General features: G+C 47.3%; 1 protein-coding gene across 1 annotated transcript in view; it reads left to right on the forward strand.

The window, feature by feature from the left end:
• The first annotated feature begins 1,095 nt into the window (after positions 1–1,095).
• LOC135826304 (uncharacterized) overlaps positions 1,096–26,955 on the forward strand; it is a 101,119-nt gene continuing 75,259 nt past the window's right edge. Inside the window, exons 1-9 of the mRNA XM_065338927.1 lie at positions 1,096–1,256; positions 3,214–3,290; positions 4,341–4,634; positions 6,644–6,937; positions 7,605–7,775; positions 10,321–10,341; positions 13,961–14,236; positions 14,923–15,249; positions 18,818–19,051. Of these exons, the coding sequence (XP_065194999.1) occupies positions 3,227–3,290; positions 4,341–4,634; positions 6,644–6,937; positions 7,605–7,775; positions 10,321–10,341; positions 13,961–14,236; positions 14,923–15,249; positions 18,818–19,051 (1,681 nt within the window). The 5' untranslated portion in view covers positions 1,096–1,256; positions 3,214–3,226. The remainder of the gene's footprint in view (positions 1,257–3,213; positions 3,291–4,340; positions 4,635–6,643; positions 6,938–7,604; positions 7,776–10,320; positions 10,342–13,960; positions 14,237–14,922; positions 15,250–18,817; positions 19,052–26,955) is intronic.

Consider the following 26,955-nt stretch of genomic DNA (forward strand, 5'->3'; position numbering starts at 1 on the left):
CGTGACTGCGTGTACGCTTCGAGGACTGTGCCTGTCTGATGACATGACCACCCGTTTTGGTCTTTTCACCATAGACGTAGACGTAAACGGGAGTCGGAGAACGTAGTGTGATGACGGCCGCGCTCACACTGCGACCATGAGCACGCGTCCATGCGTCAGCAAAACGCAGAAACGTGGGAGTCGTGCTCACACTAGGCCTCGTACACGCGTAGACGTGAAGTTGTCACACAAACTTTACGAATTGCATGTTCGTATCCAAAAGAGTCCGTGCGTTTCCTAATAAAGTTGTGGCCCGTTTTGGATGTAATTTTTCGCATGTTACATGTTGGAGGAAGTGCCTCGTGGCTCGTATTCTTGAAGTCGACGAAAATAATTCATACAATCAGGTAGGTTTGGACTCTTGAGGGACTGCCGCTGACATCCAAGCGCTTTCGCTTTCCTGACCTCGTGGTCAGAGCAAGTGCCAGTGCAGTGGAAATTCCGGTAGTGGTTTCTTTCGTCTGTTGCCGAGATGAGAACTGTATTTTCCGATGATATGTAACTGAAATGTCATGAGGTATGGCATTCCATCATCGCAGAAAAGTAGAGAAAGATAATTTCCGAAACCGAAAAGCCAGACCAAGCTGCCATCGTATTGAACGAGTATACTGTAGAAATTGGTCACTGACCCGATCACAACGAAGCAACTACAAAAACAAAATCGACATCGTCCAAAAAGGGCAAAGAATGCATATATGGCGGTGCGTGCGTGCAGGACCACAACTACAAATTTTAAAAATGTGCAAATGTTGAGGTGACATCGACAACCGCCGATGTTCATGAATCAACACACCGGAATTTGAGAAATTGAACATACTTCAGGCCAGGTTGTACACAAATACGCTTCACGTCTACGATCATGTTGCCGCCAATTAATGCGCCAAGTCATGCAGCAGCAGCAACAACGCAGCCGATATGCTGGATATGCTGGCGTCAGACGCTGCTGCGTCAAATTGGGCATCCGCTTTTTGCGCCAAATCCCGGCACTATGAGTACTGTGGCGCTGCGGAGCACTCGTACGTGACCTTGCGCTGTAGCTGTATGCACTCTGAGCCGCAGAAAGTCGTAGGGCCCGTCCAGCAACATCCATACATATTATACGCAGTAATTCTGAGGAGAATGTTCACTTGCTCATTGTTGTCCTTGAAGATAGGCTAAAATACGATTGCTGGCGATATACGAGTGTTATACGTGAATCGGACGAGCCATCGTTGCAGGTGAGTAATACAATGTATGTACCATAGGTAGGCTCCGGCGGATTATGCTCGCGAAATCATGGAATTATGCTTTCATGGATTCTCGCATTATGCTCGTAAAATCCTCATATTATGCTTTGGCACCCGGGGATATATATTCACTTTGTTGTACTTATGGAGCCTCAAAGTTTGGAAAATTGTGCATTTTTCCGTACTTGCAAGGTGCAAGTGGCCATTTTACAACAAAATACATGAGTATCCCCATACCAAGGTGTCCATGCATGTTAGAGATAAACATGGAAAAGAGAAAACATTACTTCTTCTGTTCATTACTTGAGTTCTTTTATACTTCAGTAAAAATAATATTTCATTGCCAAATTACTTTGAGTTACCTTTGGAAATTATCATGTTCAACTGTCTTCGTAATCATCATACTCGTCCAACCGATGTCGCCCTCACCCTGCGAATAATCAGCTCATCACTCCCGTAGCTCCACTTCTCCTTCCATCATGACCGAACATCAACTACACATCACTTTAGAGCAATATCAAGAGTGCATAAATGTTTATGGACTCTTGGCAATATCCATAGGCTGCAGTCATATCATGGCTGCTAAAATCCAGAGGTCATGACTTCGTAACATGCATAATGCACAATGCACAATGCACAATGCACAATGCATAATGCATAATGCATAATGCACAATGCACAATGCACAATGCACAATGCATAATGCATAATGTACAAATGTAATGACTGTCATGTACATGTACACGGAGTTTTGCGGACTACCCGCCGCTATCTCGTCCGCCCCGGGATACCTGATGAAGGCTGATTCACTCGCATCTTCACTCGCATCTTCTGCTACATGTACTGTGTCAGTGTGCGAAAGAACTTTGAAGAAGACGAGTTCGAGCATACAATACTGTATTGCCATGATTTCTACCCTGCTTTTCATTGAAAACACTATCTGCATGACCTCCATGCAGACCACCAGCACTGATCAGGTGCATTGCACACAGTTGTCGTGATAGCCTACATACCGGTACTAGAACTGTGGTATAAGCGTGTAGTAATGCTCCTACCTCCGAGAGGATGCCAAATTATGCTCCAAATTTTCAACCACCAAATTATGCCAATAATTATGCCGGCATAATGCGCCGGTGCCTAACCATAGGTGTCCATTGAATCACCCTCCTGCATGTACATGTATCATGTATCATCACGTTCGCATCTTTGTTCAGCCTGTGAGGCAGGCAACGGGCTGACGCGTCTGTCACACCGTCTATTCAAGCTAGTAATAATATTATTATGTCCTCCCTTGTAGATTTCTCCTTCTCTTTTTTTAAATTCAGCCAGTCGGCTACTATACGTCTTTTTCGTCTGGGGGGGGGGGGTTAGACAAGGGAAGTAGCTTATTAATGGCGTGAGCCCGCCTTTCGGTACCGGGAGTTACATATCCTTTCCTTTGATATGGCGGTTGCATAGGACGTGGCCTTTCACAAAGATTTTTTCGAGAGCGATCACGGTGTGCGTGGCAAACCTCACTATAGTTTGCCATCCGCGGCCACAGCGAGCATTTCGTTCCGGAACTCATCCCGCCTGTGTGCAGTGTGCACGGCCGGTGGTACATGAGGATGAAATGATGACATAATGATGACATAATTATGTGGTACCACTGCGGGTCCATGACAATCTTAGTCCTTCACGGTCTTTAATTTATAATTTGCCAGCAGAAAGCCTGCACGTCTGCTCGGCAGCCTCCACTAACGCACTTAAAACTTCCATTTTCGGCTCCGTCTCCAGAAACCCCTGATTATGCTCGAAAGTCTTTAGTTTATCTAGTTGTCTTTTTTCTCTGGCTCCAGGTACACTCTCTTGCTGTTTGTATGGCTGTACAGTTGTTGCTTGCTCATGTTTGAATCAATGTTTGCATGGTGTACTTATGCGCTGTGAGTTGTTGTCCTTTGATTTGCAGATTGTATCGCGACATGGCTGGCCAACTTGGACTAAGCATCCTCAGTGCCCTGGTCGTCATTGCCTGTCAAAGTGCTGGTGGGTTTCTGTTGTTGCAAGGAGTTTCGTTTCAGTGCTTTCTAGCCGTATGTTAACTTTGAGCAAAGTCAAAACAAGTTCCTAGCCTGTCAGTATGTGCGTGGGGGGGGGGGGGGGGCTGGGTGTGCGGTACCTGAGTGCATGGATGTGGAGTTGAAGGGCTGTAATTCCCCAAAACCATAGTGTCGAGAAAACGACCGCATATGTGTATGATGGCTGGTACATATCATTCATGGTCATTATGTGCATGCTGAATAACTGTTGATTGGAACAGAGCGAAGTGATTGAGGGACATCTGAAGAAAATATAGATTAGTACGACTCGTAGAGTAGAAAACTATAAACAAGCGTTTCGAAGAAAAAGCACTTTTGTATAGAGGGTGAAGAATGGAAAGATGGTACATGTGATACAACTGCAGAGATGCTAAGTACTGTATAGCAGGAAATTTTCGGACGGAATTCATTTTCGTACGATTTCGTACACGGCTTCTTTTTGTACTAAAATTAATTCCGTACTAAAATTTGCACCTGTGAAGTTATGTACACTATACATGCGTATCGCATGCGAAATTGTGAACACGTGCATTTAGCATGCAGCACTGTACGAAAATAAAATCCGTTCGAAAGGTCGAAATTCAGCTTTGTCCGAAAATATTTCCGTCCGAAAATGTCCTGCTGTACAGTATTTCAAAACAATTGAATCTTTATGATGAAGAAAGGAAAAGGACAAAATGTTACGAGTTATGACAAACTGTCCACCAACGTAACCAGATCTTATACAGTCAGCAAGTGCGACAAAATGGCACAAAACTGACAAGGAGTACTGAGACATTCGGCGACCTGACACCTAGCTCCAACACTTCAGAATGTCTCAGTACTCCTTGTCAGTTATGTACCATTTTGTCGCACTTGCTGACTGTATAAAATCTGGTTACGTTGGTGGACAGTTTGTCATAACTCGTACCATTTTGTCCTTTTCCTTTCTTCATCATAACTATATTGGCTCACCATCCGAGTTCAAATTGAATCTTTATTTTGTGCTTCTATCCAGCTGTGCCACTGACTGGGCACAGTTTTTGTCCTCAGGTTGGCGTAGCCCTGAAATGGACATCTGATTCCAACCTTTACAACTTTACAAATGGCCATGATATATGCAACCTACACAATGGGACATTACTGAGTGCAAGAGCGTTCACGTCGGGATGCACGTCACATGATGTTCCCCATCCTGCCTGGATCGACCAGTTTGAGCATGGAAAAAACGATAATATTGCATATGTCACTGGATCACCAGACTCTTCCACTCGTTACCTGAACGCCTCAATACACGTCGTGTGCGAAATACGTAAGTGAAACTCTGTGCCAATACACATGGGTTTTACTCTTTTGCGTTTTTAGCACTGAGCTGTCTTAGCTATAAACTGGTTAATCTTGAACAACATCAAACAGTATTTCGCCCTGACTAGTGCTTACCGATATGTTCAGTCCTCTTAATGCCGGCCGTGCTACACGTAGTCAGGGAAATCGAGCACTTAAATTTCCAGTCACTAAGACATCCGCTGGCACACATTCTGCCTCATTCCAATGTGTATCACTGTGGAACAGGCTCCAGCCCGACATCAGGAAAATCCCACAGTACCACCGATTCATGCGATCCCTCCCAGCACATGCTGCTTTTCAGTAATGCCACTGCCCGCTGTACTATTATTTCCTTTACTGGCCTAACTGGCTTTAACAAAGTAATACTTTACTACCCACTCTACTCAGTGTCATTACCTTCATTGGCCTTTTATAATTATTTATTCTCCTTTTTAGTCGATATCATGTAATTAGGCAAATTTGCCTGTTTGTTCTTCGACTCTAAATAAACAAACAAACAAACAAACAAACAAAAACTAGCTGCAGATAGTGAGCAAAGGATGAGATTGCATATGTCACCGGATCACCATCCTCTTCCACTCATTACGTTGACGCCTTAATGTACGTGGTGTGCGAAATACGTACTTCGAAGTAAGTGAAACCCACCAATCAGTGAAAGGTGCAACGTCAAATCCAACCCCATTACAACATCGGTAAATGTATGCCTCTCACACGCAGAAACGGCGGCGCCGTCACTAAAGTGTGTGGTTGTACTATGTTACACTAATTTTATTTGACCATCAGTATAGGGAATAAATTTGTTGATGCCATCTTCAGTACCACTAGTATAGGGATTGCTGCCTTCTTGCTGGGGATCATGAATTATGGCACAGGTCCTAGGCTATGAGGCGGCCACAACAACTGTATCAAACTCCAGTCTTCCACTGTAAACCCAGATAACTTTGCGATCCTGCAATGTTCGCGATTTTCGCTAAAGGTGTGAATCGCGAACTAAGTGGAAGCGAAAATGACTTTGGACCCGAGTCAAATTGACTCCAATCGCATACGTTTGCAGGCGCAGAATGTTCGTCACCTCAATCGGCGAACTAAACTGGGCACAAAAAGGGTTCCGGGTTTAAAGCAATCCCTTCCCTACAATAGCACATGATTGTATGGAGGACAAAAGGCAATTTTTTTACCATACTGCAGTCCATTCATTGGAAACTGGCACCCTAACATGTTGGTGTCTCCCGCGTGGATTTCATGAAACAACAGTACATTCTGCCTTCTGTGACCCGTGCAATTCATTGCGACATTTGAGGCCAGGGGATTAGAAATTTCGGCAGGTATTACAAAATTAAGACAGGTATGCCATTGGAAAACGTGTATGGAGAAGCAGATCTCAAACCCAGATTTTTGAGATTCAAAGTGGGTTTTTGATCCTCAACTCTGCCCAAATCGGACTTTAAAATGCCAGCGGGACTGTTTCCGATGAATGGACTGTAATAGTCCGAGGTTCCAGTGCAGCCTTTCGAATAAAGCCAAAACGTTCTGGATGTTGTTTTCGCGTATTTCGTAGTCGATCTTACTAGGATACTGCAGTTCAGCCAGCATTGACTTCTCTGATGAAGCGCCTAGTGCAAACCTTGGTGACTAACTCTTTTATTGCATTGAAAGACTGTGGCTGGGAAGGTGTTGGCGAGCTGAGAGAGCTCCAGTGCTGTCACAAGAAGCCAGATCACCTCGGCCCTGGTTTTGCCCAATGCTGCATATAATTTATTTTTCTCTGGCAGTACGGTCCAGAAAACTGGCAGTGGTAGGTCCAATGGGAGAGGGAAAATACCCACGTGCCATCAGATTATGTGGCACGTGTTGTGCAATTCTATGGCTCCTAGCAAACCCACAGCAGCTCAAGTACTGATGGGTTGCAGAATGAACTGCAGATATGATACATGTTTGCAAACAATTAAATCGTTATTTTGTGCTTCTATGCAGGTGTGCCACTGACTGGGCACAGATATTGTCCTCAGGTTGGCGCAGTCCTGAAATGGACACCCGATTCCACCCATTTCAACTTTACAAATGGCCATGATATATGCAACTTACACAATGGTACATTACTGAGTGCAAGAGCATTCACGTCGGGATGCACATCACATGATGTTCCCCATCCTGCCTGGATCGACCAGTTTGAGCATGGAAAAAACGATAATATTGCATATGTCACTGGATCACCAGACTCTTCCACTCGTTACCTGAACGCCTCAATACACGTCGTGTGCGAAATACGTAAGTGAAATCCAGTGCCAATACGCACGAGGCTTGCTTTCTTTAGCACTGGGCTGTCTTAGCTATAAACTGGTTAATCTTGAACAACATCAAAGAGTGTTTCGCCCTGACTAGCTGCAGCTCTTTACACTTCAATGATACACACACCTGTACCTAGTTCCCACTTAGCACTTAGCAGGCATACGTTTGGGCTGACACCACATGCACAGTAGGCTAGTTTTAAAAACAGGTGCTCTGTCGTCGTTCGAGTAAGAATTTTTTAATTTTGGTGATGCCATCTTCAATAATCTACCACTAAGGAGATTTTGGTTGGGTGCCATGATGACTCATGTACGAGATGAAAACTGGAGCCGAGGAAACGGGAGGCATACACGTACCCTGATGACAGCCCTGTAATGACATGTCCACAAGTAACACATCGATCCTCTTCTTTCCGCCGAATATCTCAGCGCCACATAAATCATGGCCATATATCTCAGCACCAAATATGTCAGCGCGAACTTTCTCAGCGGGACAGATCTAAGCGCCATATTTCTCAGCGCCAATTTGTGATGCAATGTATGTATGAACATGGCCTGTTGTGACTATGACCGTACAAGTATTGACTTCGCGCTGTCCTTCTCCTTTTTACCTGTTGCCTTTCTTCCTTTTCGTATTCTTTGTACAGCTGTGAAGTGTGCTGTACCTGCAATTACCGATGGTGTAACTGACCGGTTAGTGCTTCAATACCAGGAAAATGTTACTTATTCCTGCACAAAGAATCTAACTTTAGTGGGTGTTGCCACACAAGTTTGCACAGCTAATGGAAGTCTTTCTTCTGTGCCGCCTCGCTGTACCTGTAAGTTCTGTTTGATATAACAGTGGAGATCGGATATAATGATCTTGCATGTAACGACAAATTGAGTTTAGCGACACAATGCTGTTACCCAAGTCGTTTTAAGTGAGGATCGGGTTTAGTGACAGATCGAATAAAGTGACATTTTGTTCTCTCCCGAATAGGGGTTTGCGTACAATGCTCGAAAAGGTGGCAGATTATGCTCGAAAAGCAGTGAAATTGGCAGAACCATACAAACCTTATGGTGGGCAATTCCTCGAAACCTGCTCCATTTCTTTATCCACATACCAAACATGCATGAAACTTACCAGAAAAAGTACCGAATTCTTCCAATTTTTCTAGCGGCATTATCCGCGTATGCCTACTCCCGAAGGAGTGTCGTTATAACCAATCTCCAGTGCACATAGTATTATTATCATTGTGTTGAACCGTGGGAGAACTACTGATCCAAACGCGAATTATAACAACCCAAATCCCAAGCACATTAAGGCGGGACTCACACCGGAAACGAATACACCAATCCCGAAAAGATTGTCTGGGTTCAAAAGGGGGCATGTCAACTGAGATCATAGTACACTGTGCAACACATACATGGCACTACCTGATCAGCATGCGGCACAGGACGTGTTTGATAGTTCGCGTGTGAATGCGAGGGTAAGTACACGGTTTTTCTCGTTAGTTGCATGCAAGAGAGACGGTGCGACAGAAAGCAAAGCCCTTTGTAGTTTTCTCTCTCGTACTGGTAATGGTCTGCTGTTGGAGTTGAAATGCTAAGACATAATCCTTGATTCGCTCTTCTGTGTAGTGTGAAGAGGTCAACGAACATGTAAAGCTCACTTTGATGAAGTAGGCAAGGCTGTGAGCGCTGTGGCTCAAAGAGATAGGCCCTAAATCCTACGAGATATTTTGAGTGCTATTGTTTGTTGCGAGCGCTTCGTCTTCGATGAGTTCTGCCTCTTTCCTGGCAGGTGCCCTCCTATAGGACCAACCACGAAGTGACTGTACTCATCTGCAGCCGATCAATGTTATATTGCACAAGAAGATAGTGTTTTCGCCAAGCCAGTTCCCAGCCAAAACCATCGCCGTGTCACACCGTCAGAACGAGTTCATGATGAGAAACATCATTCGCGCGAGCGTGATGAAGAACTATTTCTAAAGACAGCATAGTCTTTACCCCCGGGACGACAACTATGCGCACGTCCTGCAAGGGGAGAATGTCACCAGCGACATCAACGAACACGACGGCAGTATTTCGGAAACCGGAGTCAGTGGAGGTCGTCAAGCTCTTCCGCGACCTGGTACATGTAAAGCAGCAAATCGAGAAGTTAGTTGAAATCGTAGCTGTTGCAGTATGTCAGCGCTATGTAGCTTGTATTTTTCACGGAGAGTCGATCGCCACGCAAATGTTTCTCTCCTCACCGAGAGCTAGCTGGCCTCCAAACTCCGTCACGGTCTGCCTAAGGTACCGAAGGTCCTTTGACTAGCTGCTGGCAGGACCTCATCAAATCCTTTAGCTTCAGTTCAGCGGGCAAAATTCTATCTCTCCTCCGCCATGAGCTGACACACACAAACCGAATACAAAACGATGCACTTCACACGAGCTGACGAACCCAGACAATCTTTTCGGGATTGGTCTATTCTGGTCCCTGCCAACCAAGGCATCTTTGAATGTACTCCACATGTGGTGCACTTCTTGTAATTCGCGCCAGTCTCCAATGCAGCTACCCAGAATATGTCAGTACAATTGGACACCAGGAAGCCACTGGGATAGATGGTGTTGCAGCAAGTCTCTTCCAGGCATATGCTGACATCCTGGCACCGTCACTCACGCAAATTTATTATGTTATCTTCTGTAATTAAAAAAAATCATTATTTTCGGCAAAGTCCTATCGAGGGGGTTTCCGAACTTTCCATAATACCAAATAGGGGTAGGGGTAGTTGTGCAGGGCGGACTGGATCTTCCACGACTTCTCTCTTATCGCATTCACTGTGCACGGTGAATCCCTGTACGTAGACTGTTCGCCTGTCAACTCCTTGATCCTGTTCTAAAATCTCCCTTGCATTGCCAGTGCAGTGCCGAAATTTGGAATTGTAGATTTCCAGGTCCTGTTGTAAGAAGCCGCCCCGGGTCTAGCTGTACTCAAGTTGCCATGATGTGCCCCCCCCCCCCCCCCCCCCGTGGCTTGGCAGAGAGCCAGTCTCAGTGCAACCTGTTCCGTGTGTTTAGTGCAACAACTGTCGGTAAATTCATGGCACAGAAGGCTGCTTCGCGCTGAAATTACGTTGAAGCGGAGCACAAACGTCCAGGCCCTCATGTACGAGCAACGAATCGATTAGACCACTCCTCCCACATGGCTCTTGAACTTCCTGTAATGCTAAGTGTTTGGCCATTTGATGTTTAGGCATGTTGTCGCACTTCCTGACAACATATCTAGTTATGATGGTGGATTGCTACCCCTTCTTCTTCTAAATTTCATATTGTTCATGTGTTTTGTGTGTGTGTGTATGTGTTTTCCTCAATTTCGGATCCGCTAATCCGTCCTTTTAGTCCCAGCATCTCTGACATCAGGTTGGTTTCCTTGCACATATTCTACATGTGAGATAGTTAAATTGTAATCTATAGCAAAGGGAATTTATTATGAATGGGAGTATAACCGGCACTGGAATGCTAGCCAAGCCAAACTCGTGATGTCACGAGATATGGACATATGCATTATGCCACGTTCATTTAGCTAGCGTAGTGTAGGCCGCATACTGGTATACCGGTACTGTACAAAGTGAACCGGAGCACAATACGCACCCTGTATTTGGACCAACTAAACGTTTTGAAACTTCACCGTACATCAAGAGTGTATCGCGCAGCCTAGATTTGAGAAAACTAAGGGTTAACCTTTGATCCCGCCCGATCCACGAGTTAATTCGTGTTCAAAAACGACCTCAAATCCGAAGCACAAGTTTACTCGTGTGGGACTGTGAATGTTTGTGCAGTGCATAGACATCACTGTTCAACTTATCATAACTTCATTGTCCTTCCTCCGATCGCCAAAAATGAGGGTTCATTGGAAAGCTGAGAGAATACGCGTTTCAACGATGAGTCGTTTGATGTAGCGCGATGAAAAATCACTGAGCGCCGAAGAGAGAAACACGGATACGCTTCAATTGGTTTCAAATTGCGTGCAAGCACGGCGGTGCTCAAACAGGACTTCCCCTGTGACTCATGGTTGCATAGCGCATGCGTACTGGAAACCAAATCAATCGATTGTTTTCAGAAATCTTCAGGACTTTGAATCACCATTCTACGTCGAGTAAAACTTCAGAACAGATGAAATTTTTGGATGTGGGTACAGTATCTCGCTTAGGCACAATAGGGCAGCTCTCAGAAGACTTGAAGGCGATTCTGTTGCACTGAGATATTCCAAATCAAGTAAGTGAAATAAGATAATTTTGAAATGCATACTGGGACTGTCGTGCGATTGATCGCGCACCTCTGCGCGAACCCTGTAGGAATCCATGGATGCCATGGTAGAGCTCAAAGGGTTAAGTCAGCATTATAAGGTTGTTTTGGACCATTATGGTTTAATAGCATTACACAGAAGTTATCGAAGCATTACGGAGGATTAGCAAGACGAAATTTGCGTTCCCGTTCGCAAACATTTTTCAGTTCGCGAACTGGATTGCGAACTTTCGCATTTTTCGATCGGAAAAGTAGTCGGAACACGAATCGCGGATTCGTGTCAGGGCAGTTATAAATGTACCACGCTGTAATGTCTGTACACAATGTACGTCGTGTCAACGTCATGCATGTGAGAATTCTGTTTGCTAATCAGGGATCGGTTTACTTTGATTTTTTTCCATAGCAGTCACTGCTACACAGTTTAACAATTGACTAGCAACTCCCAGTATTGATTAGCAGTTTTCCTTCATCAAAAGTTTACATGTATATCTGTTAGGGGTGAAACAATTATACCGAGTACTCGAGTATTCGCTCGGTTTTTTCAGAAATAATCGTACTCGGAATAAATCAGAGTACTTGTTCATACATGGCACATGCATTTACCACAGAAATCTGCAGTTTCAGAGCAGCAGTCGGCAGATATTGATGTGCAGACTGTGTGGTGAACATTTGTTCACGAGTAAAGAGAGCCCAAATGACCCACCAACCAATATACCAGAGAAAAATGACTGCCACTCGGTTCATCAGGGTTGTATCATGTGATTTTAAGGCCCTCGGTGTGCAATTTTTAGGAGATGAAGAATACTCGAATACTCGAATATTCGATCGGAGAAAATCAGAGTACTCGAACTCGGGATTTCAATGCCAACTTTCACCCCTAATATCTGTACAATAGCAGGATTTTGTACAGAAGAGGACAATAGCTTCAGTTACTATTTGCTTTTCCAAACGAACGGTTGACCTGAATATTTTACGTTAGGGTTTCTGCTTGGGCTTGTTACATGTTCAGTGTCCATCCGACTTCAAGTTCTTCACAACACAATGTCCTTCAACAGGGCAGTTCCACTGATTCCTTCCACAAAGAAAGCTCAGGAAAGCGCTCAAACGATCGTGACACTTTGTTCAAAGCGCACAACATTATCGCTTTTCTCCTTTTCTTCATTGAAACGAATCGACACTCCTGGCGCGTCCAGTTCTTTTTCCCGCTTCTGCACAGTGATAAGATTCACTAAACATGTTGGCTACATGAGACTAAGAACCATCTACTTCAACTGTGGCTTGTCGAACAGAAACAAACTGAATTGAGCTTGACAGTAAAAGAAGAAAGGAGAACTTCAGGGAAAGTCCCCACCGTGTACAAAACTTCAAAAGACTGCAGACTGTGCAGTCTTGTACGACCGGTCGACCAGTGCGACTATGGAAGTGGCTTGTGCAGTGTCCAAAATCAAACAGAGCGCGATCCGCGACCCGCGCGCGGACTGAGCAGGACAGGCCAGTTGGTTGGAGTAGTAGAACACTACTCCTTAGTCAGCAGTACAACAGTCGCATGCAAACTGCAACTCAAACAGTACAGAATGGACTTTTTACATACCGGTATGCATGGCCAGTGCATCGCAGTTTTGGGCGATAAAACACGAAAAGCGAAGCGCAGCCACTGAATTTTGATTCGCAAACTGCGATGCGAACCCGGATAAATCGCGAATTCCGTCACTGAGTTCAACTTTCCTTGGAGAGCGAACGCAAATGCGAATTTTCGTCTTGCTAATCCTCCGTAATATCCGTTGGATCCTACAGCTGGCGTGGGCGCTTGCTGTGGTCTTTACAGTATGTGTGTGTGCGTGTGCGTGTGTTTGTGTGTGGAAAAATGAAAAATAGGGATTCACTGGCCAGAAAAGTCACTTCAATCAGCTGTGTGGTGGATACCAGGCTACAAATAGTGGCGGTCAATTCATCAGCCTTGCAAGCTGTTGAATGGTGTAATCCCAGCACAAGTTGCTATGTGTAACATAGCTGTTCGCTATCATCGCTTCCGCGATGGGCAGGTCTGAGGTGTGTGTGTGTGTGTGTGTGTTTGTGTGTGTGTGAGAGGGGGTGTGTGTGTGTATGTGTGTGTGTGTTTGTGTTTGTGTGTATGTGAGAGGATGTGTGTGTGTATGTGTGTGTGCATTTGTGTATGTGTCCCATATGGTGCAGTGGTATGTGCAGTCGATTTCCAACCGAGAGGTTGCGGGTTCAATTCCCGACGATTATGGTCGCACACGTCTTTCTTCTCTTTCTCGGACTCTTCCTGACTTTTCTTTCATTCTCCTGGGTGGTTACCAACAGCCAGTGTATGCCGGAGTGTGTGGTGTGGTGTGTGTGTAGAAAAAAAAGAAAAAAAGAAGAAAAATGGAGAAATGAAAAATAGAGATTCACTGGCCAGAAAAAGTCACTTCAATCAGCTGTGTGGTGGATACCAGGCTACAAATAGTGGCGATCAATTCATCAGCCTTGCAAGCTGTTGAATGGTGTAATCCCAGCACAAGTTGCTATGTCTAACATAGCTGTTCGCTATCATCGCTTCCGCGATGGGCAGGACTGAGGTCTGAGGTGTGCATGTGTATGTGTGTGTATGTGTTTGTGTATGTGTGTGTGTCTGTGTGTGTGTATGTGAGAGGATGTGTGTGTGTGTGGTGTGGTGTGTGCGTGCGTGCGTGCATGTGTGTGCATTTGCATTCTCTTTCATGCTGAACAGCGGAATTCAGATGTCCATACTATCCATCGACAATCCTGAAGTACTTCCCTGTTGATATGACCTTCGCCAAAGCAACTGATCATTGCAAGGCGTTTAATGCAAAAATAGCGACAAGAACTTCCTGCGTGAAGGAATTTCTTAGTACCTCAGAGAGCAATCCGGTTGCGTGGTTGGCCCAGAAAAGCGAGGGGTTGCAGTATGCTAGTGACGGCAAAAAATATGATGTAACATCTGACCCAGCACTCAAGCACAAGGTTGTGTGTGAAACTGCACCGGGTAAGCCTAGTCTATCTCCAGAGCCACTAACCACCCACAAGTTGTGTGTGAGTAAATGTCTAAATCTGCGCATCTATCTATCTGTACATTTGTCCGTCCGCCAGTCTGTCTATTTATCATTAAACTATACTTCAGCATCTCCTTATCTTATGTCGACTATGTGCTCTCTGTCATCTCGTTTCCTGCCCTAACTCAGATGTTCATGCCCAGAAAGAACGGATTTGGTATCAAAAAGTTGAACACAAAAAATAATTTTTTGTGAAGCATGGAAGCTAGCATGACTTCGGGTCAAATTCGAATCTTCCCAAATTTGGAGAAAGGAATTCTGCAAGTCGAAGAAAACTTAGGGCTGAAAGAATACAGAGGTCATTTGCACATACAAAGGGCCAACAGGGTCTTGAGTGACTCATTTGCACACACAAAGGGCCAAAGGCGACTAACCATCTTGAGTGACTCATTTGCAGGACACATGTAAAGCGCCAACGCTTAACGGGGCTGTTACTTGAAATGTAGCATGTGCTACATGTAGGTATTCACATAATATGTATTTTTGTTGTTGTGTGTGTGTGTGTGTGTGTGTGTGTGTGTGTGTGTGTGTGTGTGTGCGTGTGTGTGTGCGTGTGTGTGTGTGTATGCATGTGTGTGTGTATATTTCTGTCTGTGTTTGTGTTCTCTCCTGTGCACAGAGGGTAGTCACACGTGCCTGAAGACTAGAGCTCACATTGGTTTGTACGCCAACAAAGCTACACTGGTACAGGCAAAGGAGCAATGCAGACGTCTGGGAGGACGGCTACCCGCTGGGAGCGACGAGGCAGATTGCCTAATGCACGCCATGCACTTAGCGGGCGATCGTTCAGTTGCCTACAAAACCAAGCCATGGGTGCTCAGCTATGATGAAAGGCCACTTTATCCGCACTCTAACTCCTATTATACACTCTACGATACCAATAAAATTGATGTCAAGATGTCAAAATCCTTAAAATTCCACACTGTGTCCTGTGCCTTCAATCTGAGTAAGTCAAACACTAGGCACACATTGCCTTGTTTATCAAGATTCAATAATTTCATTGTGTCTGTGCATAGCAGCCAAATCAGACGTCAAACTAGAGCACCTTGGCTGCTCCCCGGTCGCTCTTACTACCTCGCCTTAGATTACAGCAAGCGACAGAATATTGTCCGGCTCAGAGCAACTGAAGGCAATACTGGCAAGAACGTGTGGTTGCCAGGGTCACACATTGCCTTGAATCAGCTCAAAGCTCTTGTAAAGATTTCTTGTCTGTTCAAATGTGAACTGGATTTTGTAAAATGTACATTTTCTTCTGCGCTTTACGCGGAGTTAGTGCGCCTTGTCCTGCTAGAGTGCTCTTGTGAAAGTTAGGTGTCGTAACGTACAGACCAGACTATCTCTCTATCTCTCTCTCTCTATCCATCTCTCTCTTTCTCTCTCTCTCTCTCTCTTTCTTTCTTTCTTTCTTTCTTTCTCTCTTGGAAAAGTCCAGCGCCAAATATTGGTGATGGACGTTGGTTGTGGAAGGCATGTGGCTTTGTGTTGGTGGTGGAGGCTGAATCACCGTTAACCTCCAGTAAAGAAATAGCGGTTTGTTAACTGACAACCGCTCTACTAGTACTCAGTTGCTATTCACACTCGGCGCATGCGCAGGGTTAAACGTTATTTATTGTAATGTCGAAAAATTATGACATTTCAGGCAAGTCCCCCCATCACCAGCACAACTAACAAAGGCGAACCTGGCCTTTTATAGCGCAAGCAAGCGAGACCGTAGGGCCCTCCTTATGTTATTTCTATAACTTAGAACCTTCCAAGTTGGAAGCCTGTTGGAGTGCGCATCCAAGAGGTGCTATAGCTGTTAGCCAGTAAGCTGTAGAACTTCAGTACCGTCGGTCAATGTCGTGCATTGTTATCGCATGAGCTGATTGTTAAGCAACTGCTGGTGTTAGTGGACATGTGGTTCCTTGGTCCTTTCTCTTTTGCACACATTTTGCAGGCAGTTTTAAAATGGTTCTAGTCCGATTTTGTATTTGAGATCTACCTTTTGATCAAACCTATTTTGCCCCTTTCAGCGTTTTGGAATGAAACTCTTCATTTCATAATCCCTACTGGTATTCTGAACTTTAATACAAAGAACACAAACCCGGCTCGAGACAAAAAATAATAACATGAAAGATGAAAAGTCGCAGGGATATTTGAGCTATGTGGATTCATTGCTGTAGATGTTGTCAACCAATTTTATTCCTCCTCCCAACCCGTGCCAGAACCACACTAAGAAATACGACCGAAATACAACTGGACATGATGAACTCAAGACCAAGGCTGCTTTTGTGTGACGCACACAAAGTAATGTATGTCAGGCATGCCACACTTGGAGGGAGAAAAATCTGAGGGGGTCCGGGTGTCCCCCGGTGAAATATTTTTCAGGAAAATGGCTTGCTGTTGGGGCCCCAGAACACATTTTTAACTGTCCACACACATGCAAGCACATGTGCATTTTACACCTACACATACATGTCACCTTCTCATAAATTTATCTCTTCTTGGCGATGGTACCTTCGTGAGAATAAAGAATTCAAAATGTACAATGACTGGCCAAACGCGACCTGGAAGCGTCGAATGTCCAACTGCACTAAAAACGCTCAAAATAAAATAATCGGTTGTCCCTCTTTGGGAACAAAATCGGTCTGTTTGTCCGACAGGCAATCAAAAATCGGACGATTTCCGAATAATCAGAGCAAGTGGCAGCCCTGCTATGTACAGAAATGATGTACTGTCAACTTCGCTTATAACGACACCCGGTGGGGCGTCAGAAAAGTGTTCTTATTCGCGAAGTGTCCTTATACCCGAAGTCTCATTTTATAATTATGTTACAGTTGGATGGGACTTTGCTCTGGGCATGGAAATTCTGTCGTTATTCGCGAATTGTCGTTATATCCGCAGTCGTTATTAGCCAAGTTGACTGTACATTCAAATGGGACTCTGATGGTGAGGCAGTAATTGTAAATAGAGAGGTTTTGCAGAGCGAACGTTCGCGCGAATTTTCGTTTGACGTCACGAAAAGCGAAACTTCGTGCGAACGTTCGCAGTTTTGAACGCGAAAGTTGCAGGAAACGCGAAACAAACTTTCGCAGTAATTTTCGCTCTTTGTTGACCGCTGGTCAGCCTGGTGGAGTGGTGCACGGTGAGCAACCCTCAATCATCATGTTTGTGCTGGATCTCTACTCTTGGCTTGGTCCGCGAGTGCTAGCTTTCCGATATTTTTGGCAGCCCATGTTGTTTCATCTCCAGAACCATCTCCGATCTCCTGCTTGCTCGTCTTCTCACTGCTCAGAATCGGTTACATCAATGATGCCTTTTTGAATCTCAGGTGTTGATGCGCAAGATTACGGCACAAGCCAACCCGGCTCGTTTGTCTGTGGGTCTCCGGCCATGGACAACGTAGTCAAAGAGCTCTCGTCTCAGGCCGTGACTCAGGGTACCTGGTGCGCGTGCCGCCACTCGCAACAAACAAATAATCGGATGGAGAACACTTCTCAACAACAAGCGAGTGCACACGAAATTTTCTAGGAGCGAGAAACATGCAAACGTTCGCAGTAATTTTCGCTCTTTGTGGACTGTTCGTGCGCGGTGAGCCACCCTCAATCGGATCCTCATGTTTGTGCTTGATCTCTACTCTTGGCTTGGTCCGCGGGTGCTAGCTTTCCTATACTTGTGGCAGCCCGTGTTGCTTCATCTCCGGAACCATCCCCGATCTCCTTCCTGCTCGTCTTCTCACTGCTCAGAGTCAGTTACATCAACGATGCCTTTTTGAATTTCAGGTGTTGATGTGCCAGATTACGGCACAAGCCAACCCGTTTGTCTGTGAGTCTCCGGCCATGGACAAGGTAGTCAAAGAGCTCTCGTCTCAGGCCATGACTCAGGGTGCCGTCACTCGCAACAACAAAATAATCGGATGAAGACCACTTCTCAAACAAGCGAGTGCACGCGAAAATTCCTGGGAGCGAAAAACATGCAAAACACAAATTTCGCGTGAACGTTCGCAATAGTTTTCGCAATCCGGAACGCGAAAATCATTGCGAACGTTCGCTCTGCAAAACCTCTCTAATATGGTAAAACAAGGAGAAAGGCAAAATGCTACGAGTATACGGGTTACATTGACTAACTGTCCACCAACGTAACCAGCCATTATACAGTCAGTGAGCGCAACAGAATGGTGCTCCTTAGCCGTCAGTACTCCTTATCAGGTTTGTGCCATTTTGTCGCACTCGCTGACTGTATAAGGTCTGGGTGGGTTGGTGAACAGTTAGTCATGACTTGTAACATTTTGACCGTCTCCCTTTTTACCATATTCAAATGGGACTACGGGTATAAGGGTACTTCGCGGATAAGGACACTTTTCTGCTGCCCCGCCGAGGGTCGCTATTCGCAAAGTTGTCTGTACACAAAAGGTACTCTTTGGAGAGTGCCAACATATTATGATTGTGTGTTGGTCACCCGAATGAACAAATCTGTTTTATTGTTTGTTTTCCTGATGGTTGTTCTTTTTGTTTGCCTGCCTGCCTGATTGCTAGGGGAATACTTCTGCGAATTGCCTGTTGGTGAAACGGGAGTAACAATGGTTCACTATCCTGGCAGGACATTTGATACTGAAAGAGAGAACTTCTGCGGCAATCAAAATGCCCGCATGGCAATTAACGGCAGTGTTCGTGAAAATAGATGTATTGAGGAGTTTAGAGATTTGATTCACAAAACCACGGGTCACTGGGAAGAAAACCTACAGAACCAGGTGTGCGTTTTCAGTCCTCGTAAGTTGATATTTTGAAACTCTACATTTTTCGGACTTCGCTACGAACAGGTCATCGCTCATGTGTTGCCAAAGGCTAAAGTAATTTCCCTTGAAAATAACAATGTAGAGGTGAAATACTGAAATTGGCGACTCAGCCGTAACAAAGCTATAAATAAAATGATATCCGCGCTCTTGTCACTAAACAAAGTATGACATGCAATAGCTTAGTTCCAGAACGCTCTCTTGTCACATTCTACAATGGAATCTCATGACTGACAGAGAATAGATAAGCCAGAAAGTGAAAATAGTTTGAAGGTGAGCAGGGTGCAAAACTGAGCAATTTCAAGTATGCGACAAATATTCAGAAGCGCTCATCAGGGAAGAGCAATGGATGCTACTGGCAATTCAGCACCTACCGTATTATCCCCAATAAATGTACAGTGATTTTATTTGTTCAAAGGTGGTCAGACCTGTACTACTGTAGGAGACTGTACTAGTATTGGAGATGTGTATTTGTAGTGTTTCTGGTTTACTGCAACTCGTGATAATGATATTGTCAGGCTGTAAATACATGTACATCCAACCATGGGAAGAATCAATGTACAAAGACACAGTGTTGATGAACGGTGTTCAGGGCAATACGGACAGCCCAAGTCACGACCACACATCGAAAACTACTGCTCGCTTGAAGACTGTATAAAGTGTATTCACAAACAACAACAAATCTGAAAACTGAAAAACTCTGAAAAAGAAACCACGAGGTCTGCTCAGCGCTTCGCGCACCAAGACCATCTACGAAAATGGAGGCATCGCAGTACGCCTTCAAGGAAACAGCAACTATTGCAGTGAAGCGGTGAAAACTGCAAGAAAGCGAAAGCCATAGATCTCGGACACAACAGAAAAAAGCCTGTACCAAAGAAAGCGCATCGCTAGCCGCGCAGCATTGTACGCACACAGCGCACAGTTCACTGTACATTTGGCAAAAAACATAAAAGAAAATCAAGACAGTTCAGAACGCAAAAAACACATGTTCACGTACGTCATGTTCAAGGAAATTCAAACGAAGAGAAAAAGAGAGTACAGAAGCTTAGAGAAGCACAAGAACGAAGAAATGGAGAAGAGAAACGTTCTTGAGATGAAGAGAAGAGAGAAGAGCAGAGAGACAGACTGGAAAGCAGGTCTACAGAAGACGTGAGCGAATAGACAGAACGAAAATAGCAAAGACAAATTCCACAACAAATTCAAACAATGTCGATCTTGTTCACAAGTTCAACCATCAGGCAGGAACATTCTCGCCCGGTAACAGGCATACTCACAAGCCTGATTACTAAGCTGCACTGCTGAGGACATTCAGGCGACACAACTTGACTACTGGTCGGCGCACAGTTCACTGTACATTTGGCAAAAAACATAAAAGAAAATCAAGACAGTTCAGAACGCAAAAAACACATGTTCACGTACGTCATGTTCAAGGAAATTCAAACGAAGAGAAAAAGAGAGTACAGAAGCTTAGAGAAGCACAAGAACGAAGAAATGGAGAAGAGAAACGTTCTTGAGATGAAGAGTAGAGAGAAGAGCAGAGAGACAGACTGGAAAGCAGTTCTACAGAAGACGTGAGCGAATAGACAGAACGAAAATAGCAAAGACAAATTCCACAACAAATTCAAACAATGTCGATCTTGTTCACAAGTTCAACCATCAGGCAGGAACATTCTCGCCCGGTAACAGGCATACTCACAAGCCTGATTACTAAGCTGCACTGCTGAGGACATTCAGGCGACACAACTTGACTACTGGTCGGCGGAAAGGGCCGGTTGCCGTCTTCACGTCTGCAACTCAGACTTTCCCATCACGCCCGGGAAACACGGCAGTGACGAGACCTCTGGGCCAGGAGCCCCTCGGCAGCTGATCGTCCACGATGATTACTACATCACCCACACTGATTTCTTGGCCAACGCCACGCCACTTCTGGCGTGTGCCGAGGCTGGGGGCATACTCTTTCAGCCAACATTGCCAGAACATGTCAGCTAGGATCTGCGATAGACGCCACTGCTTGTGACAGCACAGGTCGCGCTCCGTAAACTCTCCGGGTGGCTGTACGCTACTGGATGTGCCGAGCAGAAAGTGGTTAGGTGTGAGGCTCTCCGGATTGTTGGGGCCTTCTGACACGTGTGTCAGTGGTCGGCTGTTGACGAGACTCTCTGCCTCAATCATGAGGGTCAACAGTACCTCGTCCTTCGGAGCACGCTCATGCAATATCACCCGCAAGGTGGACTTCACGGATCTGACCAGGCGCTCCCAGGCTCCACCCATGTGCGGAGCAGATGGCGGGTTGAAGCTCCACTCGATGCGCAGTGACGCCAGGTTGGTGGTGAGCTGGTCTTGGTCGAGGTCGTTCAGGGACTCACGCAGCTCTCGTTCTGCTCCTCGGAGGTTCGTACTATTGTCAGACCAAATTTGACGAGGTCGACCACGCCTGCCGATCATCCTACGGATGGCCATGATGCAGGCATCCGTGGTCAGTGCATGTGCAACCTCCAGGTGCACAGCTCTCGTGCTCAGGCAGGTGAACAGCACACCATACTCTTCTCGTGCCGACGTCCGACCGCCACTGTCATCAGTCCGAAGTAATCCATGCCAACCACAGTAAATGCTCGAACAAAATGGTGTGAGACGAGTGCTCGGCAGGGGTGCCATCTCTGGCGCAGCTGGCTGTGCTCTGTCGTTGCTGCACTTCTGGCAAGTGTTCCAAGAACTTCGGACGGCTCATCTCAGCCCCAAGATGAGATAGCGCTGCCGCAACTCATTGCACACACGCTCTTGCCCTTGATGACATGACGCAACATGATACCACACAATCAGCAGCCGGGTGAAAGGGTGACTCGGATCGAGCACAACTGGCTGCTTGACCATGTCAGACAGATTGGAGGAGTTGACCAGTCGGCTGTGGTGACGCACTACTCCGTCAATGAGCGCAAGCGACAGATGTGACAAGCGGCTGTCCTTGTCCACGGGCTTGCCAGACTCGGTACTGCGAACAGTCGGCTTGCACTTGCTGCCACCATAGACGCTCTGCACTCTCAAGCTCCTCAGGTATTAGCTCTCCTGGGGGTGGTGCTAATGTACGTAGCACTCGGTGCTTCAAGATCTTGACGAAGCGGAGTACCCAAGCGGTTGCATGGACCAGTCTCATCCACGATGAGAAGCGGCTAGGGTCTTGTAGCGCTGCATTCCGCACACACTCACTAGACACAGCTGTGGCTACGAACTCACCTTTCAGCTCGATGGTGGGACTTGAGTCGGCTACTGCAGGCTTGACATCAAGCGGCCACTGCTCTGGCAGACTCTGCAGATACTCTGGGCCGGTCGCCCCATCTGCTACCAAGTGTCAACTCGTCGCTGGCCAGACCACGCGTAGCGTCATCAGCAGGGTTATCTTTGGTGGGGACCCAGCGCCACTGTCTCAGCGATCTCACCAATCCGGTGAGCACGGTGAGCAACAAACGTCTTGTAAAGTCTGGCTTCTGACTTGATCCACAGCAGGACAGTACGCGAGTCGCTCCAGAACGTTGTGGAGCTGATAGGTAGATCAAGCTGCTTGGTGATTGTGTCTGCCAGGCGCGTTCCCAGCACAGCAGCTTGCAGCTCAAGACTAGGAATACTGAGCGGCTTGAGCGGGGCGACGCGAGCCTTTGCTGCAACAAACGAAACGTGTGCAGCACTGCTCTTGCTGGTGGCTGTGATGTACGCTACAGCTGCGAATGCTTTTTCGCTAGCGTCGACAAACATGTGCAGCTCTAAGCTCTTGGCGTCTGCTAGCGCAGGATGGTAGCACCGTGGCACCTGCAGCGACGCAACTTCACGCAGGCCGGCTTGCCACTTTGACCAGCGCTCAGCCATATCCGTCCCAGCCAAGGCCTGACCTCCGTACGTCCTGCAGTAGTATCCTGGCGGTAACGGTGTACACCATCAGGAAGCCAAGGGGATCGAACACCGACATCACGTGGCGCAGTACTGTCCGCTTGGTTGCTGAGACGCTGTCGGGCTGTGCTGACAGCTTTGCTCCAATGGCAAAACTGAGGTACTCGCTGTTCGGGTTCTAAATGAGGCCAAGTGCCTTCTCTGTGGAAGCGTTCCCGGTGGCGAGATTCACCACTTCAGATGAACGAAGTTGGGTGGGTATTCTCTCCAGAACCTGGGATGAGTTGCTAACCCAGTTCCGGATCTCGAATCCTCCCCTCCGGTGAATCTTAATCACCGCTGCCGAACGGCTGGTGGCATCACACTCTGTAGCTGCACTGTCGAAATAGTCATCCACATAGTGGCGGTCAGTGATGGCTGTGACAGCTTCAGGCAGATCCGGACCAAAGACGGTGGCAGTATGGTTCTTCACATGCTGAGCTGTGGTCGGAGATGACACTGCACCAAACGTCATCACCTGCATCTCGTACACATCTGGAGGGCGACTGCGGTCGAGGCCTCGCCACAGGAAACATTGGGCCGGTCGGTCCTCTGGCCGCACACTGACTTGGTGGAACATTTCCCGAATGTCACCACCGAAACCATACTGAAAACGCCGAAAGTTCAGCAGCACTTGCGTCAACGGCGTCAGCAGGTCGGGTCCGGGCATCAAAAAGTCATTGAGGCACTTGCCATGCGATTTCCCGGCTGCATCGAACACAAGTCTCAGCTTGCCCTTCGTCGGGTTCACCACGGCAAAGTGCGGCAGGTACCAAGTGTTAGGTGGTTCACATGCGGCCTCTGCTGCTGATAGGATGCGTGCATATCCCTTCACGAGGTAGCTCTCGATCTTCGCTGCATACTGGCAAGCGAGGTTCTGGTCCTTCATCAGACGGCGTTCCAGCTGCTGAAGACGTCTGTCGGCCTGCTGTCGGCTCTCTGGCAATTGCGGGTTGTCGTCACGCCACAACAGTCCTGTTTGCCATCTGGTGCCATCGTGAGTCATGGTACTCAGCAACTGTAGCGCCCGGTCATCGTCCTTGCTTCTGGGTAGCGGCGCTGGCTTAACCCCGAAGTCATCTACTGGAAATGCTCTCTTGACCAGTTCATGCAGCTCGTCATCCGCTGACCACGACACGAAGGACACCTCAGAGTCCACTCTTCGGCACTGTCCGGTGTTGCCGTGCAGTACCCAGCCGAGCTTAGTGTTGGTGGCTACAGGTGCATTCGGCGGATCTTCCAAGATCTCCCTTGGTGCCGTCAGGTGGTAGTGGTCCTGGCCAATGCACAGCATAGGCGTTACCTCTGCCAGTGATGGCAAGTCGATGTGCGCCAAATACGACCACTGTCGGGCAAGTTTCTGCTGGTTGACAAACTGCTTCGGTAGACTGAGGTTCGCCACCGTGTGGACGTTCTGCAAGTCAAACTGCTCACCTCCGTCTCTAGGTGAGATTCACAGGTTGACGCGACATGAGTTGGCATGGTGCTGACTCTGATTCCCAGTCCAACTCAGGTGCAGGGGACCTACCGGACCAGTAGCGCCCAGCTCCCTGGCAAGCTTCTCGTCAACAATGCTCACGGTGGATCCTTCATCCAGGAGCGCATGTGTCTCGACGCTATGCCCGTTGGATACTGAGAACGACACCAGTACAACACGCAGGGCAACTCGAGTTCGCTGAGCGGTGTGGGAATTGACGCTCTCCTACTGTCCAGTGTGGTCGCCACTGTTCCTGTCAGACGGGTGCACTAATTCATGGTGACGCTTTCCGCAGTCACCAGCGGAGCAGCGATTCCGACTCTTGCAGTCGGTTACTCGGTGGCTGCGGCCGAAACAGAGACAGCTTCTGCCCAGCTACCCATTCCCTACGCTTCTGCAGTGGCAGTGCTTTAAAACTGTCACAGCTGCACAGCGGACGTTAGCTGCTGCAATAATGGCAGGCGAAGGGTGCACGCTCTTGCTGTCTGGAGCTGCCGCTGTTGCTCAATGTGGTGAGGGTGGTGTCACTCCGAGTTCTCTTGTTACCGCCGCTGCTGCTGCTGCCGCTGCTGCTGACACTCCCTGTCTTCAACACAGTCACTCTGCCTGCTGCACTGGCCTTGCCGCACAGCCACACTGAAAATCATCCAGCGACAGCTTCTCGGGATCGAAATTGACGATCATCCCGCCCCAGTTCAGGCGCATGCCAGCCGGCAGTTTGGCAACAAGTTCCTGTCGCAGCTGAGGGTTGCGTAGATGCCCAGTACTATTCATTAGCTTCATGGTCTGCACCAGCCCACGCACAGCAGTTGAGAACTCTACGAGCTGCTCAAAGTCGTCGGCTCGCAAAGTGCGGAAACTCTGAGCACCGGTGATGAGGTGGTGCACCACGTGGTCGGGACGGCCACAACGTTCTTGCCGAGTGGCAAGAATCTCCGGAACATTGTCTGGGACAGCCAGCATAAACTGGGCTGCATCTCTGGCCTTGCCCTTCAGCGCACGGTGCAGTCGGCTGAGGTTCTCTGCATGCGAAAACCCACAGTCCCGGGTTGTTGTGTCGAACATCTTCTTGAAGATGGGCCACTCTTCAGGCTGCGCAGCAAACTGTGGCAGATCCTTCCCAGCAGCTTGCCTGGCCATATATCCCTTCATTTGGCGCTGTGCTGGGGTGTCTGAGGGCTTCTGCGTGCCTACCGCTGCCAGGATTGCTCCAGTGAGCTGCGCGATGTCAGACTGCGGCTGCTGCGTAGAATCTGACTGCGGCGCCTGCTGCTGACGTACTGCCGGACTGCGGACTGTGGCTGTTGACGTTGCTGGTGGTTGCGCAACACCAGACTGCGGCATAACATCAGACTGCGACGACTGCTGCTGACACACTGCCGGACTGCGTACTGTAGCTGTTGACGTTGCCGGTGGCTGGTTAGCTGTAGCTGCGTGGCCACCGCCAGCAGACACTGCCACAGCTGCCTGGAGAGTTCCACCACGTACAGACTGTTGGGCTGGCTGGCCTCTTACACTGCTACTACTACTACCAAGAGTACATAACCCCCCAGATTGTGCAACTCCACTATGGGTGCTGTTCCGACAGAATTTCAAGTTGACATCATTTTGATGATGCAATGCACACTGTACACGGATTATCAGACGAATCCGGAACCTGTGGTTGACCGAAGCCGATCGATCCTGTACAAATTATTGCAAAGAAAAACGTGTGATGCGTTGACACCCGTACACATGTTGTAAATCACTGGTGCAAGGAGCATTGCGTCATCAATAATGACGTCAACTTGAAATTCTGTCGGGACAACAGGGTATGTGGGAGTTGCACACTCTGGGGGGTTATGTACTCTTGCCTATACCGTAAAGTACCGCCAGAGCGCCCCACCATCTCATCCCTTCGTGGTCGTATTGTGGAGGTGGTCTGCTGTCTGTAGGTCATACGACATGAACCTTGTACACATATTGCACGTTTTGCAGTCAATCCGTACCTTCAAGCGGACACAAGCTCCACACAAAAACCTGCCAAGTGTGACCTTAGTACACTAAGATTCTCACATTGTACACACTTCGTTGCACTCTGCCATACGATTTTCCTTTCTCTGGCTGTAAAATCAAGGTGAGGCGCTCTCGCGAGACGGGGCGCTCTGGCGGTACTTTACGGTACTAATGCTAGCATGCGTTGAGCGCCTTGACTCCGAGGTTGCGTTTGGTTGGGCATTTTCAGAATGTAAATGACAACCATTCTGGAATGGGAATGGGTAAGAATCACCTAACCAAACAAACGCGCCAGAATCATCTAGGAATCACTTGACATAACAATTCCATGATGTCGTTGCGGAACGGCGGCTCTCTTCTCTTTTACCCGACTTGAGAGAGTCAATGTACTTCTGAGGTTACGTTTGGTTGGTCACATTCCCAAATGGGAATCACTTGGAATCACTCGGAATCATTCTCGCCCGTTTGGTTGGTCAAAAAAGTGCGTTAGG

The sequence above is a fragment of the Sycon ciliatum genome, chromosome 10, assembly GCF_964019385.1.
Source record: "Sycon ciliatum chromosome 10, ocSycCili1.1, whole genome shotgun sequence".
Classification (NCBI taxonomy): domain Eukaryota; kingdom Metazoa; phylum Porifera; class Calcarea; order Leucosolenida; family Sycettidae; genus Sycon; species Sycon ciliatum.